Here is a 25,515-nt window from a genome sequence, read left to right on the forward strand (position 1 = left end):
ATACAACAGTAAAGCTGAAGCCACAAGCTAGTATCAGAAACAAACAAACAGAAAATAAGAGAATAAGAACAAGTTTTGCCTGAATATAAAATGCCACATTAGTCTGTAATTTCTGCAGCTAAGTGTTCTTTGACTAAAATCGTGCTCACCTCTGCTGGTTGAAAAACCTCAGTTACCATCTGCTCAGTTCTGTTTGGCAGTGGTTAGACTACCGCTGAGTTGTGACCTTAATTTGAGTTTCACATCACTCCATAACACACACATGGAGGAACTCACATGAACAAACACAGACACACACACACACACATGCACGCCGGACCGAGTGCCGATTGCTCAAACCATCTCAGTCCCCACCGGTGCCATCAGGCCACAATCAGTTTGTCTCAGTTCAAGTGGAGCAAGCATCGCATTTTTCCACTTGTTTATGCAAGGATGCACATGATCCACAGCTCTCCACACACACACACACACACACACACACACACACACACTCACAACAATCTCTAAAAGTGTTCTACTCTCTCCATGCAGGATTAGTAATGATTAACCTTAACTTCATTAGCTCAGCTGGGCAGTCTGGTTAGCGACAGAGGAGGAGAATTTACTGTCTTGTATACAGTCGAGATTACACGCATTGAGATTACACACATTCCTTGGATAGGGTCAGTGTGTGTGTGTGTCTAACAAGGAGAGGGAAATGAAACGCTGGCAGACAAGATATTAGCAGAGGAGAAAGAGTGGGGGGTAATAGATATGGACAAGGATGCAGAAGTGGAAAAATTACTGAAATTATATTCATATTATTCCTTTCATTTTTCATTCATTAGACACTATATTTAAATTAGTTATCATACTTTTAATAACACTAGTAGTCTATCAAAAAAAACAAAAAAACAATTGCTATGCAGATAGACATTAAGTAAAGTAATGTGGTAACACCACTCAAAACATATAGTTCACCTGACTTAACACCTGAGACTTTATCATAGATGACTGTATTTGCATAGTAGCGTTTTTACTGCCTGAGAGTCAAAAAGAAATTACAGAGTTATTATTACCATGGTCTGTGTGCATGGTAATAACTGAAAATGAGGGTATCGACATCAGATAGTGGACACTGTTCAGAGATATTAGTGAGTACATCACATTGAAACTGTAAAAATGGGAGGAACAAAATGGAATTTTGAAAATCCCCATCCTCTGTGGAAATTGGATACGGGATAAAAAAAGTGCAGAAAGGAGACAAAGCAGGATGCGGAGAGGAACTAAAACAGTGAAGTTACCCATTGTTTATAGTCTGGATCCTGAACCCTCTTAAGCAACTTAAAGGTTTCCCAGCGCGCCTTGCAAACAAATCATTGGGGTTTTCTTTGCAAGGCAAAGTAGGGGTGAGGACCAATTCCTAGCATGTTAAACACAGCTGCACTCTACCTCGCCCTGGTTTCCCTTGACAGACAACGTCATTGTGAACACGTCACTCCCTATCGACAGCACTATTAAATGTACAGTGTCTTTTAAAGACATTCCGTACTGAGGTATTAGCTCATAATATGCAGCAGGAGCTAAATTATTATAGAAAATTTGAATGTGGATCTTCACACTTAAGCTGTGATGTTTCACCTCCCACAATTCTCATGTATGCAGAAAGAACTGGGTAGCATCACGATGTAGAAAGACAAGTTCTGAAACAGACAAAAGACCAAGAACTATGACAAAAATGTTACATTAATGGTTAAAAAAAAGTTGTGACGGTTTCTGAGAGACAAATAATACTCGTCGTAGTCTTGGCCAGAAATGGGGAAAGGGTTAGAAGCTTGTGTACAGACTGCAAATGTCTCAAGTTTCTTTTCCAGCGCACACACACACACACACACACACACACACACACACACACACACAGTTTAAATGCTTGGGTAGTTATTATACATAAAGTTCAGTGTTGCAAACAGGAGTATAATGTCTCTGACATAAACCCCGCCTGCCAATGACAGCTGATAGAGAAATACCCTGACAGATTTTTGGATGTAATCTGTGGACGCCCTGCCTTCTACAGATTGTTCTGAGCCAATACCACACACACACATACAAACCACACACACATTACTTCAACTTCTCCTTCCACTATCAACTGTGGTGTTGATACAATACCTGATTTTCTTTGCTTTTGCAGCTTACGTAACCATTATGCAAGAACCCAAGTCTTCAAGGTCGGGCCTCATAATTGCTGCAGGCCCTTCATATTAATCTGTCTTTAAAAATGTTTGAAGTTCGCCCGAGGCTTTAGATGTGCTTGCCAATGATTTTTCTGGGGTGGGGGGGTATTTGGAGCGCACACTCCAAGTTGCTCACTCTTGCGACTGAGCCTCATTAAATGCAAAGGCAGACAAAAAACAGTATATGGTGAAACTGATGTCCACATTAGTGCCTGTTTTTCCTCGTTAATGAGTGGTGGCCTCCCACAGCCAGAAAAATGTAATTTAAATGCATCGCTCATTGCTCAACCTGTCAATAAAATAAGAATTAAAACTGCACTTTTCTCTCCAGCTAACATACATAAAGTCATATATGATTTGAAATACAACTAGGAGATGCAACACTGACACTGAACCAAAGTGAAAACTTTTGCTGGCAGGGGATTTTGAAATCTTAAAAATGTCACGATTCTTGTATCCACATGAAGAAATAGATTAAAAAAGTAATAAAATAATTCCCCAACGTGCATATAAAACTGTGAAATATACTTTACGCAGGGCTCAAACTGAATCAAGCTGTGCATTGTTGGAATAAGTTGTGTAATTCTTCAATGAAGTCAAGCGCATCAAATGTGGAAGTCAACACCAAAAGCTGTTTTGACAGTTGTGCCCGGCCAAGTTTTGTGTTTTGGTTCCTTTTGAAGCAAGAAGAAGAATAAATCATCACCACACTATGCTGAAGTAAACATCACTTTTGTTGTCACGATGTGATTCTCAGAGGAATATGTTGGACACATTGTTCTACTGATGCTGGGAAGGACAAATCTGGCTTAATGTTGTAGAAGTTTGTGAGTGAGTGCATTTTGTTCCTGAGGTGTATTTTATTACAGTATACTCACCCCTACTCCTGGGTTATGTAACCGTAATGTACATTTTGTTTGAATTTCTGTACAGTATGTACCATGAATCGTTAACAATAGCAGGCAATTTTACCCAATTCTCCCGCACCCTTGATCATGGCATCCCCCTAAAAGTGTTGAGATAGCTTTCTTAACATTTCAGCACTGATTCATGTACTGATCACTGGTATAGCTGCATATAGACACAACCAGTTATGTCCAAACATAAGCTGCCTTGTTCTTTGTGTTGGAATGGATGCTATGCTAATCGTATTTACAGCCTTAACAGGTTGTTTTCCTCACATAATACTCCATCTGCATGACCTGCCATACTGCATGTTGATAACCCCACATTTTACAAGCAAAGATAAGCCTGATGCTGCTATATTACTCTAACATTTTGTTATGTAAGAGCGAATAACAGGGATCCATAATTTGGCGGTTGTGTCGCCTCAGGTAACATCAAGGATGACCCAAAACAGGCGGGGAAGCCTATTAATCGTTCGTGTGTGACAGGTATACATACAAACACACACACACTTAGACACACCAACGGCACAGCGTGGCTGACAAGTGAGGGTGGTCAGTAATTACAAGCAGATGTGAACCAAAGAGGAGGTTCCAGGTCAGAGAAAGCAATCTATTACATGCATGAAGCCAACTTGTTTAAAAAAAAAAAAAGACTTGTGCATTCCACTGGTTCAGTGTTGTGGCACAGAAACTCTGCTCAAGGGTCATTTGAAGCTGGGTGCAACACAAAAACACACTGTGGAGAATTTAGGAATGCTCCTTTAAGTGTCTGTATTCACCTTAAGTGGTCTCTTCCTGGAATATCACTACATGTCATTCTTGATTGTGGCTCATACAAAGCCGACCAGCATGGTTTTGTCATAGATGACGATTATGTGAGTGTGGATGTGGTGCTAATAAAAAATATAAAACAGCTGTAATTGAGACAATGTAGCATCCACTGGAAGATCTATGACTGCAATTACATAACTTCTTGTCACTGTATTGATGCAGTTTTACAGGAAATGATGATGTAACGTGATGCTTTAATTGTAGTTAACCACACATCTTAATAAGGCCATAAAAAATGTTTTGTTTGTAAGTCTACTAGGTCATAAACCAAAATATTAGAGAATTTAAAAATCTGACACTGTGGTTGCATTAAATGTCCTATAATTATTATATTTTACCATACCACATTAATCTGGTATTTAAAAAGCTATCGCAGTCTATCACAATGAAAAACAAGGCTCTCCATGGAACACATTGAAAAGCCTTAATTCACCGCCTTCAGCCTTGGCATGTGTCATATGGGCTTTCCTTTAGGGTCAAAACTCATTGCAAGATTTTTGCCCAGTTCATTGCTCAAACCAGCGGATTAAAGGCTTTAAAGCAGATTTTTTTTTCTTTTCCCTGAAAAGAGGATTTGCTTCATTGTCTCCATTTACAGTTGTACTTAGGATATTTCCAACAGCACTTGAAGGCAGCGTGTGCCTATGCATATATTTCCTTCCTCTCTATTCCACATCAAACGCATATGCACACATATACATGCACAGTCATACAGACACATTTGTATGACCAGATGGGGATCAATAAGTACTGTCAATGTGTCCCAGGCTATTAATGGTGCATGGAATATTGAGCTGGGTTGTTTAGTATTGGCTACATTACTGTATGGAGCTGTCAATAATGTATTGGGGACAATGATGATGCAGGGGGAGAGTCAAATAAAGTGGCACAGAACTTTTTTTTTGTAGAAAAACATAAATATATATGCTGAATGACTGGAAGAATGGATATTAAGATGTTGTTTTATGAGTGCACATGTTCAAGGATGCCATTACTTTTTAAAAGTCAGCCTGACGTAAAACCCCTAAGTGGCTTTCCATCGTCACAGTGATGTTATTCACCTTGAATTGGAATTGATTTACGCAGTGCATCACAGCAACAAGTGTCCCACTGCCTGTGCATGTGTATGTGTATGTGTCTTCCAGGTGCGTTACCATAGTAATATTTCTCTCACTTCCTGGCCTTTTTGATTTTCTGTGTATGCGTTGCCACGGAAACTGACATATTCTTTTTTGCCCGTGGCTTTTTTTGCGCCATTTGTCCCTTTCTGAAACACAACAGAAACCACACACTGCAGTTCACTGTAAAAAAAAAGAAGAAGAAAAAAAAAGAAACGGCATTAGTCATCTAACTGCATGGTGCCAGTCTAGAGTCATTAATCTTTTCCAGGGTAACATCTGTCAGATGGGAACACAAAGCAACAGCAACAATGACAACACAACCAGTGCTGAATCCCAGGCTTAACAGAAGCTTTGCACAAGGCTTCACATAACTTTTTATATAACATACACATCTCACCAAGCTCTTTCATCTGCACACATAAATCACCTTGCATTCTTCTACCCCCGTGTGTCTAATACTTTTCATTCCTTCTTCCTTGCAAAGCATATTCATGATTTATAGTGATTTATTTCTGCTTATGCAAAATTGGATCAAGTGTAGCAAACAGGCAGAAAATACCATTTGTTAAAGGTGGGATTATCTGATTAGATCTGTGCGACCATTCCAGCGAGTATCATCTGTGGGGGGTTCAATAGCTCTAAGAAATACAGGAGGAAAACAGATGATGGCAGCTGTGTAAAGGCTTAGCAACCAACAATATTTTGGAGATAAACATTTGGAGTTAAATGATTGTGACAGCGACTGCATGGTAGATTTGTTTCTATACAGGCAATTCAAACATCTCACTAAAGCATTCACGTCATACTGAGATCTGAGATAATGAAATCTTATGTTTTAAAGGCATTTGGTGTTACAGTATGCTGCGGCTTGGCATTTGTGGGATGCCTGAATGGATTTTGAATGTGATTTGTGGTGCAGTAGCATGTGACCCCATTAACCTCTGTGGGTGAGGAGACTAGTTACGCTCATATCATCCATGCGTGCTCTGTAGCTTATTAACTCCACCAATACAGCCGAGCAAATTAGCGCTAGCTGTGGTGTGTAATTGTAGCTGACAGACGTGATCTCAGGAGTGAGAAAACGAGCTCTTGATATGATGAGTGTTACTGAACGTGTTTCAAATTGGGGAGGGTAGATAACAGAATAAATCCAAACATCTCTCCTCTTGAAAATTGAACCATGAACTCTGAGTGACTTTTCACCATGGCGATCGGCTTCTGTGTTTGTGTCTGCCGCTGTTAAGGCCAGGCTTGGATGTCTGACTGGGTAAACTTGGCCAACGACTCTTCAGTGGCTCGGAGGCCAAAGTGGATCCTTAAATCAGTGTTTTTTGCTCCATTAAGTGGAGTGCTGATGTGGAAAAGAGGCTTGTTCAAAGCTGAGATCTGTAACACATTCTGCATGATGCTTAAAATTTATGCTCTTCAAATTTTCTCAAATCTTTTTGTCAAATCTGGTATGGTTTGCTCAAAATGGAGCTGCACTGTTAGTCAGAGAGCCATTACACAGAGTAATAAGACCGACCTCGACCACAAGTCCAACTATAATAAATGTGCAATCTTATTATCTTACAACACTCCTCTATGCAGATGACAAACTATTATAACATTTTAACTAAAAAAGGTTAAGAACTTATCTTAAAATGAACTTTCAGTGAAGAAAAAATCTAAATAAGAGATAGTAATTGCACGACAATCATTTACCACAGTTTAAAATCAATTCAAAATGTGCTTCTTTCAATTATACAATGCAGGTTGGCTTTGGAACATCTCGGTTTGTAAATCTGAATGGTTGCCCCTGCAGGTCACACAAGCTTTCAGCAGTGATACCAGGATTTAGTCTGCCCCCTTCGCTCTTGTGTCATTGTGGCATTCCACAGTTTTCATAGGTTGACACTTAAGGACTGAAGCTCATCCATCCCCTTCAGAAATCCCGCTGGGCAGAACCAGCTCAACCGAGGAGAGGCCTCTTATTTAACTTTTCCAACTGTTTGTCTTTTCTTTTGCAGCGTGGGTGTGTACGGGCATGTGCATGTGTGTGCCCCTCAAGCTGTGTGTGAGGTCAAGCGGGAGGGAAAAGGGTTTCCTCCACCAGCGACCACGTACACACACACACACACACACACATACAGCTTGGCTGGATAAAATGCTCTATTAAGGGGTGGGGGGCACATGCAACTTCTTTTTCGCTGGACTCGTGACAGGATCATTCACACACACTTGCACACATACTCAGGTGGCTCTCCAGGCTGCCTGTGTCCACATCTTGTTTTTGCTCCCATGGCTGAACGACGGCTCTGTTGCTTCACTGCACTAAGTGGGGTCAAATAACAAGCAAGTTGAGTCAACAGCGGGTGGAACGACCTCAAAATATTGTTGATAGAGGTCTAATTTTGAAAAGCAAAGTGATTTTCTTGACATTAAGTCTTCAGTGTGTCTCTGAGAAACCCACTTTTCTAGAAGATTTGAAGAATAAACATCATTCAATGGGTAACGTGATGAAATTTTAAGATATAAACTGATGTAAATGGTCTCTCTCTCCTTGCAGGAGCACAAAATAAGACCATATAAACACAGACACATTAGAGTCCACTTGTAAGCCCTCTGTCTGGATAAAGCATTAGATAAATTGGAGCTATGTCTCCTCTCTTTCTCTTCCCCCTCTATCTTAACCTCTACCTCTTCCTGACCTCTTCTCTCTGTAGACACGGAGGAATGCATGACCAGAGATTCAGATGACTCAAATGTTCATCAAAGGCCAAAGCCGTCTGCAGGTTTCCAGCAATTCATTACCATTCACTTCAGTTCAATTCCACCTTGAGCACAGATTAAGCCAAAGCTGCAAAGTAAACCTGTCTGCTGCAGACAAAATAGGTGTGATGACTCAGAGTGTTTTCTATATGCTCTGGCTCTATGCTAACCACATCTCCTCCTCCACATATGCTATGCATTCGTAATGTGTTATATGAGTGGAGAGCATATTGGAAATCCATCAGTGGAAGGCCACTTTAGTGCTGGAAGATGTCCTCAGTTGCTCCTCAGAGAAATGCAGGACTTTTTTCCTAGGTACATGCTGTCTGTGTTTATCTTTCTGTGCAGGCTACATCAATTTTATACATTTAGTTTGTCTTATATTGTACGGTTGTAAAAGTAACATTAGGTTTTCCATTTTTGTTAAACATTTTATGGAATGGTAATTGTTGGTTACACTGCATTTTATCTATATTGCCAAGTCTATCATCTCTCTCTTTAAAGAATCACATAAAAAAGGCTTCTTCTATTATGGAAAGAATGCAGAGGCCATGAGTTTACTCAGTTTCACAGGCATTAAGTCCAGCAAACCTTAATGTGCCATAGATTTTTTTTTTCACTTTAAATTTTTATTACCGAGATGAATATATCCTGTGAGGTCAAAACTCAGAACATGGCATGAAAACCCACTACACTGTGTATTCTACCTGCTAATGTGTTATGTTTTGTCTACCCCAGGGTGATTTCACCTGGAGCAGCCTGTCGGGACGGAGTGTGCGCCTGACGCCAGTTGCCATCCAGAGCCTGTCAGAGCTGGAGAGGGCCAGGCTGCAGGAAGTGGCCTACACCCGTTTACATCAGGACTACGACCTGGGATGTCAGATTACCATGCCAAAAGGTGGGAGCGTGTGTGTTTTTATGCATGTTGCAGACCTGAGTTAAACAGTGTTACATAATTTTTATGCTTGTGAGTTCCGGATGGGTGGAATTTACTGCTTCAACATACCTCAGATAGCATCAGGTTTTCAAGACCCTGACGTTTATGTGACTGTTAACTGTGGCAAAATGCATCTGTTACTGACTCCGGAACTGCAAACACCACTCATTCTTAATCCAGGTTTGCCGTGTAAGCCTGTGCAGATACTTTCAAGTGTCCCATAAAGTAGAAGTCTTTGACCACATCCTCTTGTCATCCCTCAAGTGTATTTAAGGGAAGTCATGTATGGACTATGTTTGGGGAAGTTGTGACAACACGCAAGTTTAGATGTAAACCATACTTCACATCAGGATCGGGCGCTTCCTGTTTGAAACCACCACCCCCCACGCCATAACGACACACGTCTCCCTTTCCTGCTGCAGCTGAGGCGGAGTGCAGTCAACCCACTAGTCACCACGTACACTCAGACTTTTAAAAACTTCTAAATGTTGCAAAAAGCAGGCTGTATTCATCTGTGTGGTCCTATCTGAAAGTTTGGTCTCGTAAACCAAACAATTAAAGTGAATATGGGTTTGGAAAATGACAGAATTAGACATATTAAGCCAGATATAGCAGAAATAGGCAGAGCACTGAGCTGAAACTGCTGGAGTTGGTGGTTTGTTTCCCACTAGGCCCGCCCATACTAAAAATATACATAGATATATACACGCACAGCCCCACTCAGTTTATAGCAAAGAAGTGGGCAAACCATAATAAGTTAAGCAAAGCACACAGTACACTGAATACTAATACATGAATGAATAACATGTTGGGATAGTGGGAACTGTGGTCTTATTTTTCCCATCATTCCTCCCAGTAAAATTAACATGACACCCAACAGGGCAATAGCTAATATCTGGAAACAGCTATGAAGACAACAAGAAACATGAGCAGTCAGACATGTAATTAATAAAATCTCAGGTTAGTCAAAGAAAAGTAAAATTATTACCCAGTAACTCATGCTGACTTAAGGTTTCACCACCCAATAAAGTGCCCATGTCAGAGTTCCCCAATGTTTTTGGTTTGTGATTAAATACTGTCTATTTGTGGCCTCTTATCACAGATTCTAGTTGTGCACAGTTAGCCAATAAGTCAATTTTCCTATCAAAGTTTATTTATTTGAATGATTTTTCAAGGCCAGAGAGGGTAAAATTATCCTGTGATTCAGATGAAAAAAAAGAAACTTTTTCTGCTTTTCTGTCCATGACCCCTCACATGCCTCTAGTGACTCCTCGAGGTTCCTGACCCCTAGGTTGGAAGCCACTGGTTTAGCTAATCTGGCTAAACTGCTGAATTTTACCATAACTCTCTACTCAAGATCTAGTCAAGTTATTAGAATGCTCAGTCCGTGTTTACACATGGATGCACATTATGCACAACACTCCCTCTCTGCACTGTATAGGAGTGGAGTGGCTGCCATAGCAGCAGTATAGTGGATTATCCAGGGCCTTGCATTCCAGCTGAAGGTTAAACCTCTCCCCACCATGATTTAATACGTACTTGTCTCTGTTGCTTATGAATTCCAGAGCCCCTGACGGCCGCCATGTGCTAGTGAGGGAAATATTTCAACTTGTGTGTAAGAATGTGTGTGTGTGAGTGCTGTTTCAGCACCGCTAATGTGGGCTTTTCAGCCTCGCTGTTCTTCATATTTATCTGAGTGCCAGGGGTCATGTTTCTAGTGTTTCTTCAAGAACAAAAAGCAGATTAAAGAAGGATAGAACCGAGAGGGGCGAAGAGGGATGGGTTGAGGGCGTGATGAGACGGAAAAGCAGCAAAAAGGTTCATCGGACAGTTTCACAACTGGTTGGGAGTTGAACTGGGGAGGTTTGGAGGTTCGGGGGATTTCCGTATGGCTTTGGGAGCCATCTGTCAAAAATCCAAACCATTTCCTATCTCTGCTTCTCCCGCCTTGCGCTCTCTCTCTCTCTCTCTCTCTCTCTCTCTCTCACTCTCACACTGCCTTTGCTCTCCATCACAACATCTGCTTTCTTTCTCCTTCTATCTCACACCCCGTCCTCGCTGTTTCCTACTTATTTTTCTCTCCTACACCTTAAGATTTCACCTCTTGTCCTTCTCACTTTTCAAGCTTTAAAGGACATGCAGGTTTCTCATATATCACCACAGTGGCAATAAATTTATTATCAAAGAACAGCAACTTGTTCAGATTTGTCAGAAATGGTTGGACACATGGGGAAACTGAACCTGCTCCCTGACGTAAGAAGCTATCGTTACTGTCAGGGGTTTTGTGGGAGCTGGATAAAATTTCCTGAGCTCCACAAGTCACTCATTCGATACAGCTGAGGGGAACATCTGGGGTTCAAAACGAGGTTGCTAAAGCAGCAGATCGAGTCAAAACACTCCGAACGAGTCTAAAACGATCTGATGTGTAAAAGAGTTGGTTTTGGATAGCCCGTAAAGCAAACAGCAGAGTGACCGAATGATCGCATAAAAAGTTGCTGAGGTTTCCACCAACTGACATCCTGGCCTTGAGACGAGAATTCCGAGGCTTTAAAGTTGCGTGTGCCGCATTTTTCCAGAGTTTCCTGATCATCAATCAGCAAATTCAGGAGTCATTCATCATGTCGACAGCTGACAAAGTGGCTTTCCTCCTTTCACAAAAGCCCCAAAACCTGGATGTAAAGCACTCACGTACGCACGCAGAAACATATTTTTCAAAGGAACTGATACGATTGTTTGCAATGGCTGTTTTTCCTTACATTTTTGGCAATTGTAACACATTGGATATGTCTATTTGTAATATGCAAGGCACACTAATAACCCTCCAAACCAACATCAGGCTCAGGTTTACAATAATTATTTTCATTTTTACTGCACCATAAGCTCTGTATAGATGGAATTACAACTTCTTGCTTTCTTTACATTTTTCAAGTCATCTTTACATAATCAGGGTAAAGCTGAGATGTTATGATCCAAAATCTATGGATGACCCATTGCATACTGGGAAATATACTTTGCAAACACATTCATGCCAGTGTAGACAATAAATATTAGTGATTTAATGTGTTTTGATTGATATTTTTTCTGCTGACTAATACCGTAGCCAACCCTGTCTGATGTTTGAGTTAAATTGATTTAAGTTCACAGACAGCCCCCCATGATTAATTTATGTCTGCATTCCTGACATACGCTTATTAGATATAATAAGCGAGATAAGATACGGCCGTTATAGAGACCATTTGTTTCAGATGATTTATTTTCTTGTTTTTTTCCGGCACAGATGGACAGAAGAGGAAAAAGTCGCTGAGGAGGAAGTTGGACTCTCTAGCAAAAGAGAAGAGTAAAGACAAAGGTACGCCAAGTTCTTTTTAACATGCGCTCTGACACGGTGCCAGTTCACAGGGTTTCTCTCTCTCTCTGTATCTCATCTCTTTCGGTCTCTCTTTTTCACGACAGTAAGACAGAGGGATAATCTGCAGGCAGGTGAACAGCGAGGGCTTTGACAGTTTATATTTAGCTTAAGTGGAGGGACTCCTTGTAAGGGGACTGAGAAGCAGCCACTCTGCTGTACTGAGGAAAGCATATTTGGCAGAAAGGGAAAGGGATCTTAGTCAGAGGAGCCCAGATGGAAAGAGGGGAAAGAGATAAAATAAAAAAGGGTGATGACCCCAGGTTTTGTTTACTATAAATACACACACCTGACACATCCACTAATTCTGAAAAGCTGCTATGCTTAAACCAGCGCCGATTTTTGCATTGGTCAGCATTAATGCGATAATATATGCATAAAGTGTGGGGTTTTTAAAGACACAGCTGTTTGCCAGGAATGAAAGATGCTGTCCAGTTGCATCATGGGAAATGTAGGATCTACAAATCAGCATATCTGACCATTCTTTTTTGTAATCTGCCTCTCAGAAACCTCCCAACTTTATGGAAATGACAAACTAACAACCTCTTTAAAAACCATTACTATAATAATTTCTGAGTATTATACAGGATGTAATGATTTTATTGGATTATTTTTGGAGAGCAGCCACTGGATTTTGTAGACTTTAACGATTGAGCTAATGTAAGATAAACTGAGGGTCAAAGTTGAGATTATTCATCCATAAAAACATCCTCTGACTGTGCCAAGGAGGCAAAAATAACCAAAATACCTAGAAATCATATAAGACATGCATTTTGCTGTATGTATGTATGTTGTTTATATATAAACCATTAAAATGTAACTTTTTGCCAGAGCTGTGTCAAAGTTTAATTTATTGCTCCAACAAGTGGAAGAAACAGCTGTTGAGCTCTGGGTTTTATATTAGAATGGTGATGCTATGTTACAGCTGTGTGGTCTGAAAATACTGCCCATGCTTTGGCCAATCACAACCAAGCACTTTTGGTGACAGCTGTGGCAACTGTAAATACATACATTGGCAGGTTGCCTATGACCTCCAGTTGATGAGAAAAAAATCCATTTGGGAACAAATACTTTAGGATATATGTTATGTAAGATTTATGTCAGGGTAAAACTGTGAATAGAAACTGAGTGTAGCTTGGTTTTGCCTCCACTACATGCCTGCCTCTAGCCCCTTCAGAACCCAGATGGCTCAGATGTATCTGTGGTCCAAACTGCCAAACGGATTCAAAGTTTAATTTTCTCCTGGGGTCCCTGAATACCAGCCCTGCATTTCACTCTTGAAGCGGGGCTCAGCTGTCTCTCTGTAAGAGAGAAAAGGAAAACTCTTTTCTCTCTGTTGATGCAGCCACAGTAATGTGAGCTGCATGTGTTGTGACCAGACCTCAGTCAAACTATATTTGCAAATAAGGTTTAAGAGCCATTACAATCTGCTTGAGTTCCCTGAGGGTGAGTTTTTACTTCAGATAATATCGATCAAGCTGTCAGTCAAAGCAGGGATTTACTAATTGGTCTTTTAAATACTTTTCAGCTTTTTCACTGTTTTGTCTTGGGAGGTAAACTGCGCCCATCTGTGCACATTAAAACAAAAGTTTCATGTTATTTAGAACTTTCCTGAGGCTCTGAGGTGCTCTCTGCACGGACTGAGAACAAATCCAGCTAATATAAACACACTACATGGACATGAATAAGAAATAGCGAGAGTGCTGAAAACTAAGACTGTTGTTCCTGAGACGCTGTAGGCCTGGAAAATGTAGATTTATGAAAATCTGACATGTCTTGATAAATGTGGTCTGGCTGTGGACGCGCTGTGCATTACGTTGGCAAAGCCCCTGTACATTACGCGATCCAGATTGTGTACATGTGCATGTCCTTTCTGTGCATATGTGTGTGTGCAGGTTACATAAGCCCTGTTAACGCTGTGAGGCTGCAGAGCAAATTTGTTGTGTCACAGTGTTAGTGGTCATGTTGTTCATGAACCACAGCCCTCCACTTGTGGTTGCGGAATGCATTTCGCCTTCTCTCTCTCTCTCTCTCTCTTTTCTACACTGAACAGCTGGGCTGTTTTTTTTCTCAGCTATTGGCTCAGGCTTTGGGATTGTGTATAATGTCCTGTGCATATCTTCAAGTGCTTCAAATTTGCATCTGAGACAAGTCCCCAATTAATTGCCATGGTTTTGCTTCATTTGCAACTTTTGGCCAAAACAAACTCCATTCCATCTCGTCATACTTTAAAAGGAGGGAAAATGGAACAAAGGCGTAAGCTAGAAAACATGTTAGCTGTTATTAACATGTGTCAGTGCTGAGCTGCTTCTAGAAAAGACCTACACGGAGAACATGACATTGCTTGTGGCTGAGAGTCATCAAAGTTATGCTATTTTGGTCAAAGGCACTGGAATTATTGGTCTGTTGTAGCCAGATTTTTTTTCTGTGAAGTCTTATTTTGGAAAACAGCTGTAGTAGTGCTATAAGAGTTTTAACTGACATAGTAAACATGTGTTGTTATGCTTTAATCACATGTAAAATGAGCTCCAACAGAAGTAATAAAGAGTTTAATTGGAGATGTGTTTGATCTTCTTTCAAGTCCACAGCTATTTTTGGATGCTTCTAATAGAGTCCTGTTTTTCTTTTATTTCTCTTCTTCTCTCTACATATTTCTGCCTTTTTCCTCTTCTACCATCTTTTCCAACACTATCTCCCTTTCTTCTTCCAGAATGCATACCGCAGGCCTTCAGTATACCGCTCTCCCAGGTCATCGCCAATGACCGAACACACAGGCAGCGTCAGGACGGCTATCGTCAGGACCCTCCACAGCGAGAGGAGCACAAGGACTCCTCTGACCTCGTCTCGTCCATTTTACAGGTATAGATTCATCTGTAAATTCATCTACAAGGGGCTAATGGGGACAAATATTATCTTGGACTACATAGACTAAGGCTAATTGTCCCATTTGCACTATATGAAGAAAAAGCCAGTTGTAACTCTTGGATCATGTGTCCTGCAGTTTGCCACCAAGCGGCCGTCCAATAAGGAGTTATCCAGCAGTAACTCCTCACTGAGTTCTACATCGGAGACTGCCAATGAGTCAACATCGCCCAACACCCCCGAAGCTGCACCCCGAACACGCAGGAGGGTGAGACTGGATAATAAAGTTCATTGCGGGCTGAACTGCATGGCTAAACCACTCCCTGTTTGAATCAAATGCTTTAATTGTACCTCCAGGGAGGCATGTCAGTGGACTCCATCACCGACTTGGATGACAACCAGTCACGGCTGCTCGAGGCGCTCCAGCTCTCCCTGCCGGCTGAAACGCCGAGTAAAAAGGAGAAGCACCGGGACAAAAGGCTGAGCCTCAATCCCATCTACCGTCAGGTGCCGCGGGTGGTCGACAGCTGCTGTCAGCACATTGAGAAATATGGTGAGTAGCTACTTTACCAGTGTAGCCATCATGTATGTACATCCACCCCTTTACCTGTCATCTGTTACTGCAATGACAGCTGCAAGAGACAGATTTTTCTCCCTTCTCCACTCAGGTTTGCAGACTGTGGGGATCTTTAGAGTGGGCAGCTCCAAGAAGAGAGTCCGACAGGTGAGAGTTCTAGGGTATTAGTGCTCAATTTGGTTGAGAGCTACTGACTGGGAGGGCCTTAGCACATGACTCATATCATTTGGATGCTCATCAAACCTCATTTAGTGAGCCCTTGAAATCAAGTATCACGCCATTATGTATCATTTGTACCCACAGATAGGCCACATAGCACCATACCATGTTTCCCACCAACAAATCAAAGTCCAGTTTTGCAGAAAGTGAAATTGCTTGTGCGAAACCCTCCTCACACATTCTTTCCCAACGACACCAACAAACAAAACCTCCTCTCTAAGAATAGATCGTGTGATAACCAACACATTGCACCAAAATGTGCCGTTCATGCTACTGAAGCTTCGTCAACAGCCTTGCTCACATATACAAAGACACGCTTGCTGAATATTCCAGAGGATAAAAAAAAACACAGAGTAATCCAACAGAGCTGGTCCTAATGCTGTATTTGTTATTCAAGCAAATATATTCTCACCAACCTCAATACACACAATTAAAATAAGTTATTCTCCTCACTCCTACACCTTTCATTATCTGTTACCTTTGACACCAGTGGATAAACAGTCAAAGAATACATTTACAGGGTTAAGCTTTGTGGGTCAATCACTGTGGGTAGCATTTTTTTTTTTTTTTTTTTTACATAATATTTTCAGTTTCGTGTCTTTATAACATTGATTTCAGCTTGTAGCAGTTAGAGTACTAGAGTACATGTATCGGCTATTGAGGGAGGCACAAACATGTTTGCACTTCTTAGTGTAAGAAGTTCAGTTTATATAGACTTTACACATTCAAAGTTGAAGTCAACTGTCACTCATTTAGCAGCAGCAGCATTCACAAAAGGCTATTCTGGTTATGGAAGGCAGTGTTTTGTTTTCCTTTTATTACTCTGAAGAGGAATTTAGAGATTGTCTTTCATGTTCTGGTTCTTGTTAGTCACCAAAATGTGTCTTTGTTCTTTTTAATAGATTGACCTGCTGGATTCTGCTCATAAAATACGCTAGTGTCTTCAGTTGCATTTTTTATTTATTTATTTTTATTTAAAGAATGGGAAGCAGATGTACAAATTACTCCTTAAAAATTAGCTTTTGTTTTGAACCATTTACATGCTAAGATTTGGTTCCAATAAATATAATAGTAATGTTTTTACTGTGGTTAGATGGACCACTCTACCCCTCTCTATGTTTATAACACCTCTTAATTATAAACTCACTATGTGAAACAGCTTGTATTCACACATCTGTATATGTGACAAGTATAAATATTCATTTTGGAATCTATACTAGTCTGTGTTGATACAATCTAATGTCAGCGCTTATGCATTTGCTACTATTGTCAGCTTATTGGCTTGAGTTACTATAAATGTAATGTGAACACGGGTATATATATGCTGCACCCAGATGACCTATGTGCATCCATCATCATGGCTGACAATAGACTTTCTATTTTTCTGGAAGTCATCCAAAGGTCAGATGGTAGAGATTAGAAATCCCTACTGGTAAAACTAGTTTGAACCGCGAGTCTACCAGGTCACTTGGAGGACCAACAGGAAGTGAGCGTGTGTGGGAGTGTGCGCTACCTAGAATATAATGTCCATTGTTATGTGCAGAGGATGTTTCTGAATACCCCCCTTCTTCCTCTCTTTCTCCTTTGTCCTCTCTTTTCTCTTTGTCCCTCCTTCAGCTACGTGAGGAGTTTGATCGTGGTGTTGACGTCCAGCTGGATGAAGAGCACAGCGTTCACGATGTGGCCGCTCTGCTGAAGGAGTTCCTCAGGGACATGCCCGACCCTCTACTGACCAAGGAGCTCTACACTGCCTTCATCAACACCACATGTAAGCTTAACCATCCTTTTCGCCCTCCTTTCTGCCTGTCCTCGATCCTTTTTCTCACCCAAACCATCCATATCTATGCAGTGTTGGACCCAGATGAGCAGCAGAATGTTGCCCAGCTTCTGGTCTACCTGCTCCCAGCATGCAACAGCGACACGCTTCATCGCCTTTTGGAGTTTCTGTCCACTGTGGCTGATCACGCCCACGACCGACAAGACAAACACGGACAGGAGGTGAGCTCCGGTTTTTATGAACAGGACATAAAACTTTTAAAAAGTCCTTTGTCAGTCCCATGACTGTAGTAGCAAAAAATACAAACATGACAGAAAACATTCATGTCCAAAATGTTCAAATGCAGTTGCTTTTAGTTGCATGCAACACGTGCCAACAACTTATGGGCAGCTTGTGTTTGCCGTCTGTTTCCACCTCATTGGGAGGAAATTACCAAAGAAGTGATAGGAATCAGTTCGTGTGGTTGGTATGTGCACATATTTCTCTTTGCCCGTCAGGCCTGAAGCAGCACGAGCGTTGATGTAAGATTGCTAAATAGCCTCGTGTTGATTATCACAACCCTCATGATGTGAATGGCTGCATTTACTCCAAAGCTGCACTCTGCAAGACTGGGGGTGACATTCAGCTTTTCTACTGCTACTGGCTGTAACATGTACAAGGAAACAACAAGTCTGAAGGCCAGAGAATAAATTCCTACCTTAACTTGGGGCAGTCAGGTCAAAGTAAATATTTCTCTAACTTCCTCAAGCAACAGGATTAGCTTGTGTAAGGGTGTTTTACTTCAAAATATTCTTTGGTGCTGCTCAGAATGATTGTAATCTATAACAAATTTTTGAAGGATATAGTCACAACGAAACTATTGGTCAGGACTGGAATGTAAGGTTTATGTTACTAAGGATTCCCTAAGACAGTGATAAGGGTCAAGATTTCCTTTTGCATGATACACTATATGGCCAAAAATCTACACACTTTTGGTCAGAGGCTGTTTTTCATGGTTTGTTTTGGACCCCTTAGTTCCAATTTAAGGGAATCTCAAACCTACAGTCTAGAACTTTATGGTAACAACTGGGGAAGGACCTTTCCTGTTTCAACACAACAATGGCCACATGCACAAAATAAGGTTCATAAATAATGAGTTTGTTAGGAACTTGAACACAGACTGTGAGCTGTATAGCCCAAAATGAGTGCACAACCTCATTGATGCTCTTGTGGCTGAAATGGAGCAAATACCTGCAGCCAGGTTCCTAAATCTTGCACAAAGCCTTCCCAGAATTGCTGTTATAACAGCACAGTGATGCCCATGGATTTGGTATGTGGTGTTTACAAAATCACATAAGGGTGTAAAATTCAGGTGCCCACATACTGTGTACTGTGTTCCAGTGTCTACATAATTTGAGCAATAAAGTGTAAATGTGACAAAAAGTAACTGTACAAATGCAAGTTTGAAACCACTACTTTTCAGCCAAGTGATTTTGAACAATTCTTGGGAACTCTTATCAAATCAAATCCTACTGTGCCCTTACATATTATTTAGAAACTGTGCATTTTGATCCTGTGATAGCAGCCATGAGGGAAGCTGAGGTCAAGATAGACGAGGGACATCATGATCTGTTATCAAGACCCGTCATGGTTTAAAATATCTCTTCTTTCCCAGTCCCACAAGCCCTTCAGCCCTCTCTAATTCCCAAATTGTGGACTCTGGCATGTGTGCGTGTGTTTTTGAGAGAAACTTTCTGCATGTGCGTGGGTATGAGTCTCACCCCTTTGTGCAAAGTGTGTGTGTACTATATGTGTGAAAAAGAGTGTATTTTGGCATGTGTATGCGCAGATGGAAGCATGTTTTGTTGTCTCCTTGCGTATACACATGAGAATGGACTCAAACACTGATGTGTGTGTGTTTTTTCCCTTCACGACTTCATGGCTCCAGTATCTGTATCTGAGATCGTGACAGGAAGTCGGAGCGTTTCACACTCGGCCTGGAACAACACATCAATACTTTTGGCTACTTGTGACTCCCATCTCTCCTTTGGGACTGGGAGTGGAATGGGAGGAAAGTGGGGAAAGAAGCAGAAAAAATTAATTTACCGCTAAAAAGAGTTGTCCGAGCTTTGAAGGGCCTGTAACTTTGGATGGTAATTGTGTCACAGGATGTGCATCATCACCCAACCCTGGTGGAAACAGAGGCAGCTGTCGCACACTCCAACACTTTTAGTGTTAACAAACCCCATGATGCCACCCTTTATCCATCTATCACTCAAAGTGACAAAAACACAGAGGGGAGGGGCGGGACGAGACGTACAGAATGTGGAAGGGGGAGGTGAGAAAATCAACATGAAAGATGATGCAGAATGGAGATATGAGTGGGAACAGGAGGAGAGGGAGAAGAAAAGAGGAGTCAGGAAGGACAAGAGGAAGCGTTTCCAAAAACTGTGTAATCTCAGAAAAACACTATGATGTCATTTCTGCAACACTTTAAGCTTTTTAAAGTATTTTTCTCTTGCAAAAGGAAGAAAACAGTCCCTGATATCTCTAGCAATGCAGACCTTATGTGCAAAGGTATAGGGCAAACATAAAAAAAATGCACTGATTTAGCAACAGTTTTGTTAGATGCAACAGATCACATGTAAAACTGCTTGTAAACTGAACGCTGAAGGATTTAAATATTTCTTTGGCCTGCACACACGTCTAGCACCATAATCTGGTCGGCTTTGCTCCGCTCTCCCTTCATCATTCTGCTCGTTACTTCATTCAAATTGTGGTGCAGTCTACTCAGTTATGAAATACTGTCATAACCAGCCTGCATGTCTTTCTGGATTTAATTAGCTGTCTGCATTTTGCGCTGTGGATAAGTTAAATTAAATGGGAAACTGCTTCAAGTACACTTTTCATGCTTTTATTTTGAAACTGTATTCTGGTGGCTTCAACATTGGGTGGGACTTTAATTTTTAAAGCCTCCTCAGTGGTGGAGGAGTCAGTACCTGATGATGTAGCATTAACAGGGCTGTACTTTTGTGTATCTGACTAAAAACTATTTGTTTTTTTCCCTCCCAATTCCAGATCACAGGGAACAAGATGACGTCTTTAAACCTGGCCACCATCTTTGGCCCCAACCTACTTCACAAGCAGAAGAGCTCAGACAAAGAGTTCAGTGTCCAGAGCTCAGCCAGGGCCGAGGAGAGCACGGCCGTCATCGCCGTGCTGCAGAGGATGATCGCCAGCTACCAGACCCTCTTCATGGTCAGTCACTGAGCTCTCCTCACTTCCTCCTTTCATTCTTTTACCCTTCATGGAAACACACTCACTTCGCTTATGCACACTTTCCCTCGTACATTCCTGTGTAGACTTAAAGTAAGACACACAATGGTTGTGTCTTAGTTAATCAAAACAGAGCTCAGTGGATAGAGAGAAAGAAGGGACAGAAATAAACTGAATAAAGACAGGAAAGAGAGTGGAGGATAACAAATGAATGGGAAGTGTTTTTGGTCAGAATCACGCCTGAATTCATGAAACTGTAACAAGAAAGTAAATTCTTGCCAGTTAGCTGACAACAACATCAAAAAACCTTTCATCCAGATACTTGAACTTGTTCTTTCCAAAATAAAAGCAGAAAATTCAGGCATGAAATCCTCTGCAGTGGTGTCAGGAGGGGTCACAATTTTGTACGGATTGCCGCCTCATCGCTTGCTTTTGTTCCCCCTTCTGTTCTCAAAACAGCGCAGACAGGCACTATGGGTCATTTCGGGTCCGAAACCTTAAACCGTAATGTTTTGTAACCTGCCACCACTGTTCCCCTCGAGGCTTACATTCCTGCAGTAAGCCAATGAAGAGCTATTAATCGCATATAGTGAATTGGGACTGAGTTGCTCAGTCTCGGTGAGTAAAAACAGATTTGTAGGAAGCTCAAGTTCTATGAGTGACATCTGAAAGCTGTTTCGTAACCTGCTTATGTCTGAATTTGTTAGAGATCTGGCAGCCTTTACTTTCAAAGCATTGGAGGAGCATAAGCATAAAATCCAGCTAATTACCCAAAGATCAGACTGACAGACAAGACGGATCTGAGACATTCTGAGATCTTTTAATAAAATCAGGATAAACGAGAGCAGAAATGCTGAATGAAATCCATGCTTGATGAAGGCCAAGCTGGATTCTTGTTTTATTAGATGGAACAAGTGGAGTTTTATTTGTGATGTTAATGTTAAATTAGGTTCTTTATTCATTTCGCTCAAGTTGCTGTTGTTTTAGGTGCCTCCGGATCTGCAAAATGAGGTGCTGATGAGTCTTTTGGAGACAGATCCAGATGTAGTGGACTACCTTCTGAGGAGAAAAGCATCACAGTGAGTTACACACACACGCATATAGCATGTGGTCTTGTTTCTCTTTGCTTTTTTTCTCCTTTTCATTCACATTTTCTCCCCCCTGACAGGAGTCCTGACTTGTTGCAGTCTGAGGAGCCCTTCACCCTGAGCGAGCGCCGTTCATCCAGTGACTCTAACAAAGCGTCCAGTGGCGAGGTGTCCCCCTACGACAACAACTCCCCGGTACTGAGTGAGCGGAGGGGGGAGCTGGGGAGCCCGGGCAGCGAACAGCTTTTCAGTGTCCCCGAGCAGTACACGGTGGTGGGGCAGGTAGCTGGTTGGAGCAGAGACCCCGGGGCAGCTGACATGTGGGGTGCTAAAGGTAAGTGGTCCGTAGATAGCTTTTATGCTACATGTGCTTTTTGGATGACGACGTATTTGACCTTCTTTTCTCCCTTCAGACACTATATCAGAGGAGCACGCAAACATTTGGGGGACGTGGCACAGCACTCTGAAACCAACACTCAAGGACCAACCATACACAGGTAAACAGTTTTCACTCATTTCAGGTGCTAGTAGTTAATGAGCCAGAGCAGCATATGCCTGACACATGGTGTTTGGTTCAAGCAGGAGGGAAACTAAGCCACTAAGCCTTGAAATCGCAGCCTTTTCAATCACCTGATTAGTTGCCCGTTTCCACCTGTGCTGCCAGGTGAATATGTTCAACTAATTAAGAAGCTGGGAGGACTGAAAACCAGCAGTGCTTTGATACAGGAATGAACAGATAGTTAATAAAGCACAAAGTTCTGTTGGAGTATTTCCTTGTATGTTTGTATGCCAAGCACCTATTTGTGATGAGTGTATCCCTTGTTGATGTTCTGTTTCTAGGTTCCCATGGCAACATGTCAGAGGGAAGCTCCCGCAGCTCACAGGAAGGTCTCGACGGACTCCATGGTGATGGGAGGCATCAGGCAACGCTACAACGGACCCAGACAGTGCCCAGCGTCACCGAGTGCAGACCCCACCCCCCGGTCACCAGAGTGTGCACAGGCCCTCACGTCGAGTCGGGGCGACCGCGCCTGCAGCTAAACATCAACCCCCCTGCGATGACGCACCACAACAGCACGCAGGGCCTCCAGCAGGCGAGCGGAATTAACACGACCCCCAGACCTCAAGGCGGGGTGAACGCTTCAAGCGATGGTGGCCCAGCCACGCTCAACGATGCCCGCTCACCACCCCCTTACAACGCCCACCATCGACTGGCTAGTTCTCAAAGTTCACCTCAGCTTGCGGCGGGTCAGCGGCCCCCTCTGCAGCACGGGAGGCCCGGTGCAGCGCAGAGTAATTCAGCCTCAACGACGGAGGCCCAAATGGTGCCGCAGAGCCCAGAGTGGCAGGACTGGCAGAGGGACCGGTGGCAGATCTGGCAACTGCTGTCCTCAGACAATGCTGACACACTCCCTGAAACGCTGGTGTGATCTCAGACCACAGACTCCAGCTTAATCTCTGTAGCGATTCTGCTCTGCTAGCCAACCAGTGGCATAATCAAACCCCTCCTATTGACAATCCCTCTTCACCCTTACCCCCCATTTTTCCTCTTGACCTGCCTTTTATCCACGGATTCCATCCTTTCCCTGAACCTTCTGTGCTTCTCCTGCATCTTAGCGCCATGGCGTTGTTGTTTACGTGTGCAGCTGCTGCCTTATACAGACTTTTACATCCAAGAGCCACTAGTATTCCTTGTTTTGTATGGATATTCAAATGTTGCTTCTGTTCCTAGCCCATATGTTTTTGTCCATAATGACGAGTTGGGAGCATTAAAAAATGCCCAAAAGAAATACCTCAAAAAACTATTCGTCAGAATGTTACCACGACCACATTTTCTATTCTGAGAGAGTTCAGTCTTCATATCTCAATTGAGAACAATAGGAAAGCACCATTTGTTTAGTTTGTTACATTTTTTTAAGGTTTCAGCATAAGACACTAAGATGTATGCATTAGTAATTGCTGCTAAATGTAGACTTTGTGTGTGCGTACTCTCCATGTAGTTCAGCCACATCTGTCTAAAAAGATCAAATGTTAAATTACTTTTCAGTGTCAGATTATGTTTGACTGTATATATATATACACACACACAAACTGTTGACAAACATACTTATACAATATATATGTAAATTGACATGTAAAGTATATAATTTGCCAATCTACCTAAAAGTAAGTCAGCCCTTTAACAGGCAGTCTGAATGTTGGTGTTTGTCAGACTGCTGTTTTCTGTCTTTAATATTGAATGTAAAATGCTTCACTTATGGCAAAATGCTTAGACCTAATTATAAAGCACTTGGCTGTAAGTTTGCTTATATGTGCTCCTGCCACCTGCTGCACTGCAGGAACAATGTGCCAAAGTCTGTTTTTTTTTTTTTTACTTCAGGATATTTATCATACAGTTAATTTCGTCCAGTTGCTCATTTCTAAGGAGACTCAAGAGCTTGGGACATTGGCAGGAATTTCAACATAAAAACATTTACAACACATATTTCGTCATCAGGTTGGTGTGAGGATCATATTTCCAACTATTTATAAAATGACTAAATCAAGATGCTCAAACATAACAACAGTAAAACGTTTATGAATGACACTCTGACTGATCCTTTTTTTATTATATCTCTCATCTAAGACTGAATATTCCAACTGGGTGTAGACTCATGACCTGTCTAAAAGGCTTGATGAATTTTTCCTCATTAAAAGTCTAAAAAATTTAACTAAGGAGCTTAGAAAAGAAACTTCAAATGCAGTGTTGCTACAAATCCAGCTGGAAATATGCTTTCTGAATAGACCCACAACCAACAGGTCCAGATCCTCTCACATGTCACAGTCAAGTGGGTATTTGCTGGCAAATATTTCACATTTTCTCAAGTTTTGGTGTAATATTTGCTACTTCACCGCATTAAGTCTGGAAACACACTGTATTTAATTCGACATCTTCTCATGTCGTCCTTTAACTGCTTGTCACTTGTAAGTAACTTTGAGGAGACAATTGAAGTGAGCCCTGCAAGTGCAAGAAGTGGAAGGACTACTGCGAGGTGTTATGGCGCCATCTATTGTCAGAACATGTGCACCAGTATGCTGCTGCTGCTGCTGCTTCCCTGGTACAGAGTTTCCATGGCATCCATCTGCTCTCAATTTAGAATCAAAGCTTGTGATTAAAAGCACCTTTTGTGAAAATGTACAGATCTGTGTGAGGAAATAAACGTGCCATAGATCTCACTCTTAAAAGTTTCTCCATGCGTTGCTCAAGGTTCATATTGTGAATTTTTTTGTATTACTTTTTTTTTTTTTTTTTTTTTGAGTGTTGTAATATATAAATACAATATAACAATTTTTATTCAAGAAGAAGAAAAACCGATTCATCCTAATGGTCCTAGCTTTGTGTCCCCAAACCAAGAACATGTCTTGTTGACTTCACTATGAAACTAAGAGAAACATTTTTGTTGTTGTTGTTGTTGTTGATATTTTGGTGGGGTTTACTGGGTCCAAGTTGTAATGGAATATCTGGTAATTGCTTTTGTACTGCGTGTCATCATCAATATGCTACTATGGAATTAAATATGATAAAGTTTA

At 41.6% G+C, this 25,515-nt stretch overlaps 1 protein-coding gene across 2 annotated transcripts in view; it reads left to right on the plus strand.

The window, feature by feature from the left end:
- The window catches only part of LOC108872978 (rho GTPase-activating protein 6), a 70,895-nt gene extending 45,380 nt beyond the window's left edge, over positions 1–25,515 (plus strand). For both annotated transcript variants that reach the window (XM_018660941.2, XM_018660942.2), the window contains exons 2-14: positions 8,563–8,722; positions 12,039–12,110; positions 14,878–15,026; positions 15,169–15,297; positions 15,387–15,582; positions 15,698–15,753; positions 17,443–17,593; positions 17,675–17,823; positions 20,660–20,839; positions 21,845–21,936; positions 22,026–22,279; positions 22,359–22,442; positions 22,786–25,515. In XM_018660941.2, the coding sequence (XP_018516457.1) occupies positions 8,563–8,722; positions 12,039–12,110; positions 14,878–15,026; positions 15,169–15,297; positions 15,387–15,582; positions 15,698–15,753; positions 17,443–17,593; positions 17,675–17,823; positions 20,660–20,839; positions 21,845–21,936; positions 22,026–22,279; positions 22,359–22,442; positions 22,786–23,375 (2,262 nt within the window). In that variant the 3' untranslated portion in view covers positions 23,376–25,515. The remainder of the gene's footprint in view (positions 1–8,562; positions 8,723–12,038; positions 12,111–14,877; positions 15,027–15,168; positions 15,298–15,386; positions 15,583–15,697; positions 15,754–17,442; positions 17,594–17,674; positions 17,824–20,659; positions 20,840–21,844; positions 21,937–22,025; positions 22,280–22,358; positions 22,443–22,785) is intronic.

This window comes from Lates calcarifer, linkage group LG7_2 (genome assembly GCF_001640805.2).
Source record: "Lates calcarifer isolate ASB-BC8 linkage group LG7_2, TLL_Latcal_v3, whole genome shotgun sequence".
Taxonomy (NCBI): domain Eukaryota; kingdom Metazoa; phylum Chordata; class Actinopteri; family Centropomidae; genus Lates; species Lates calcarifer.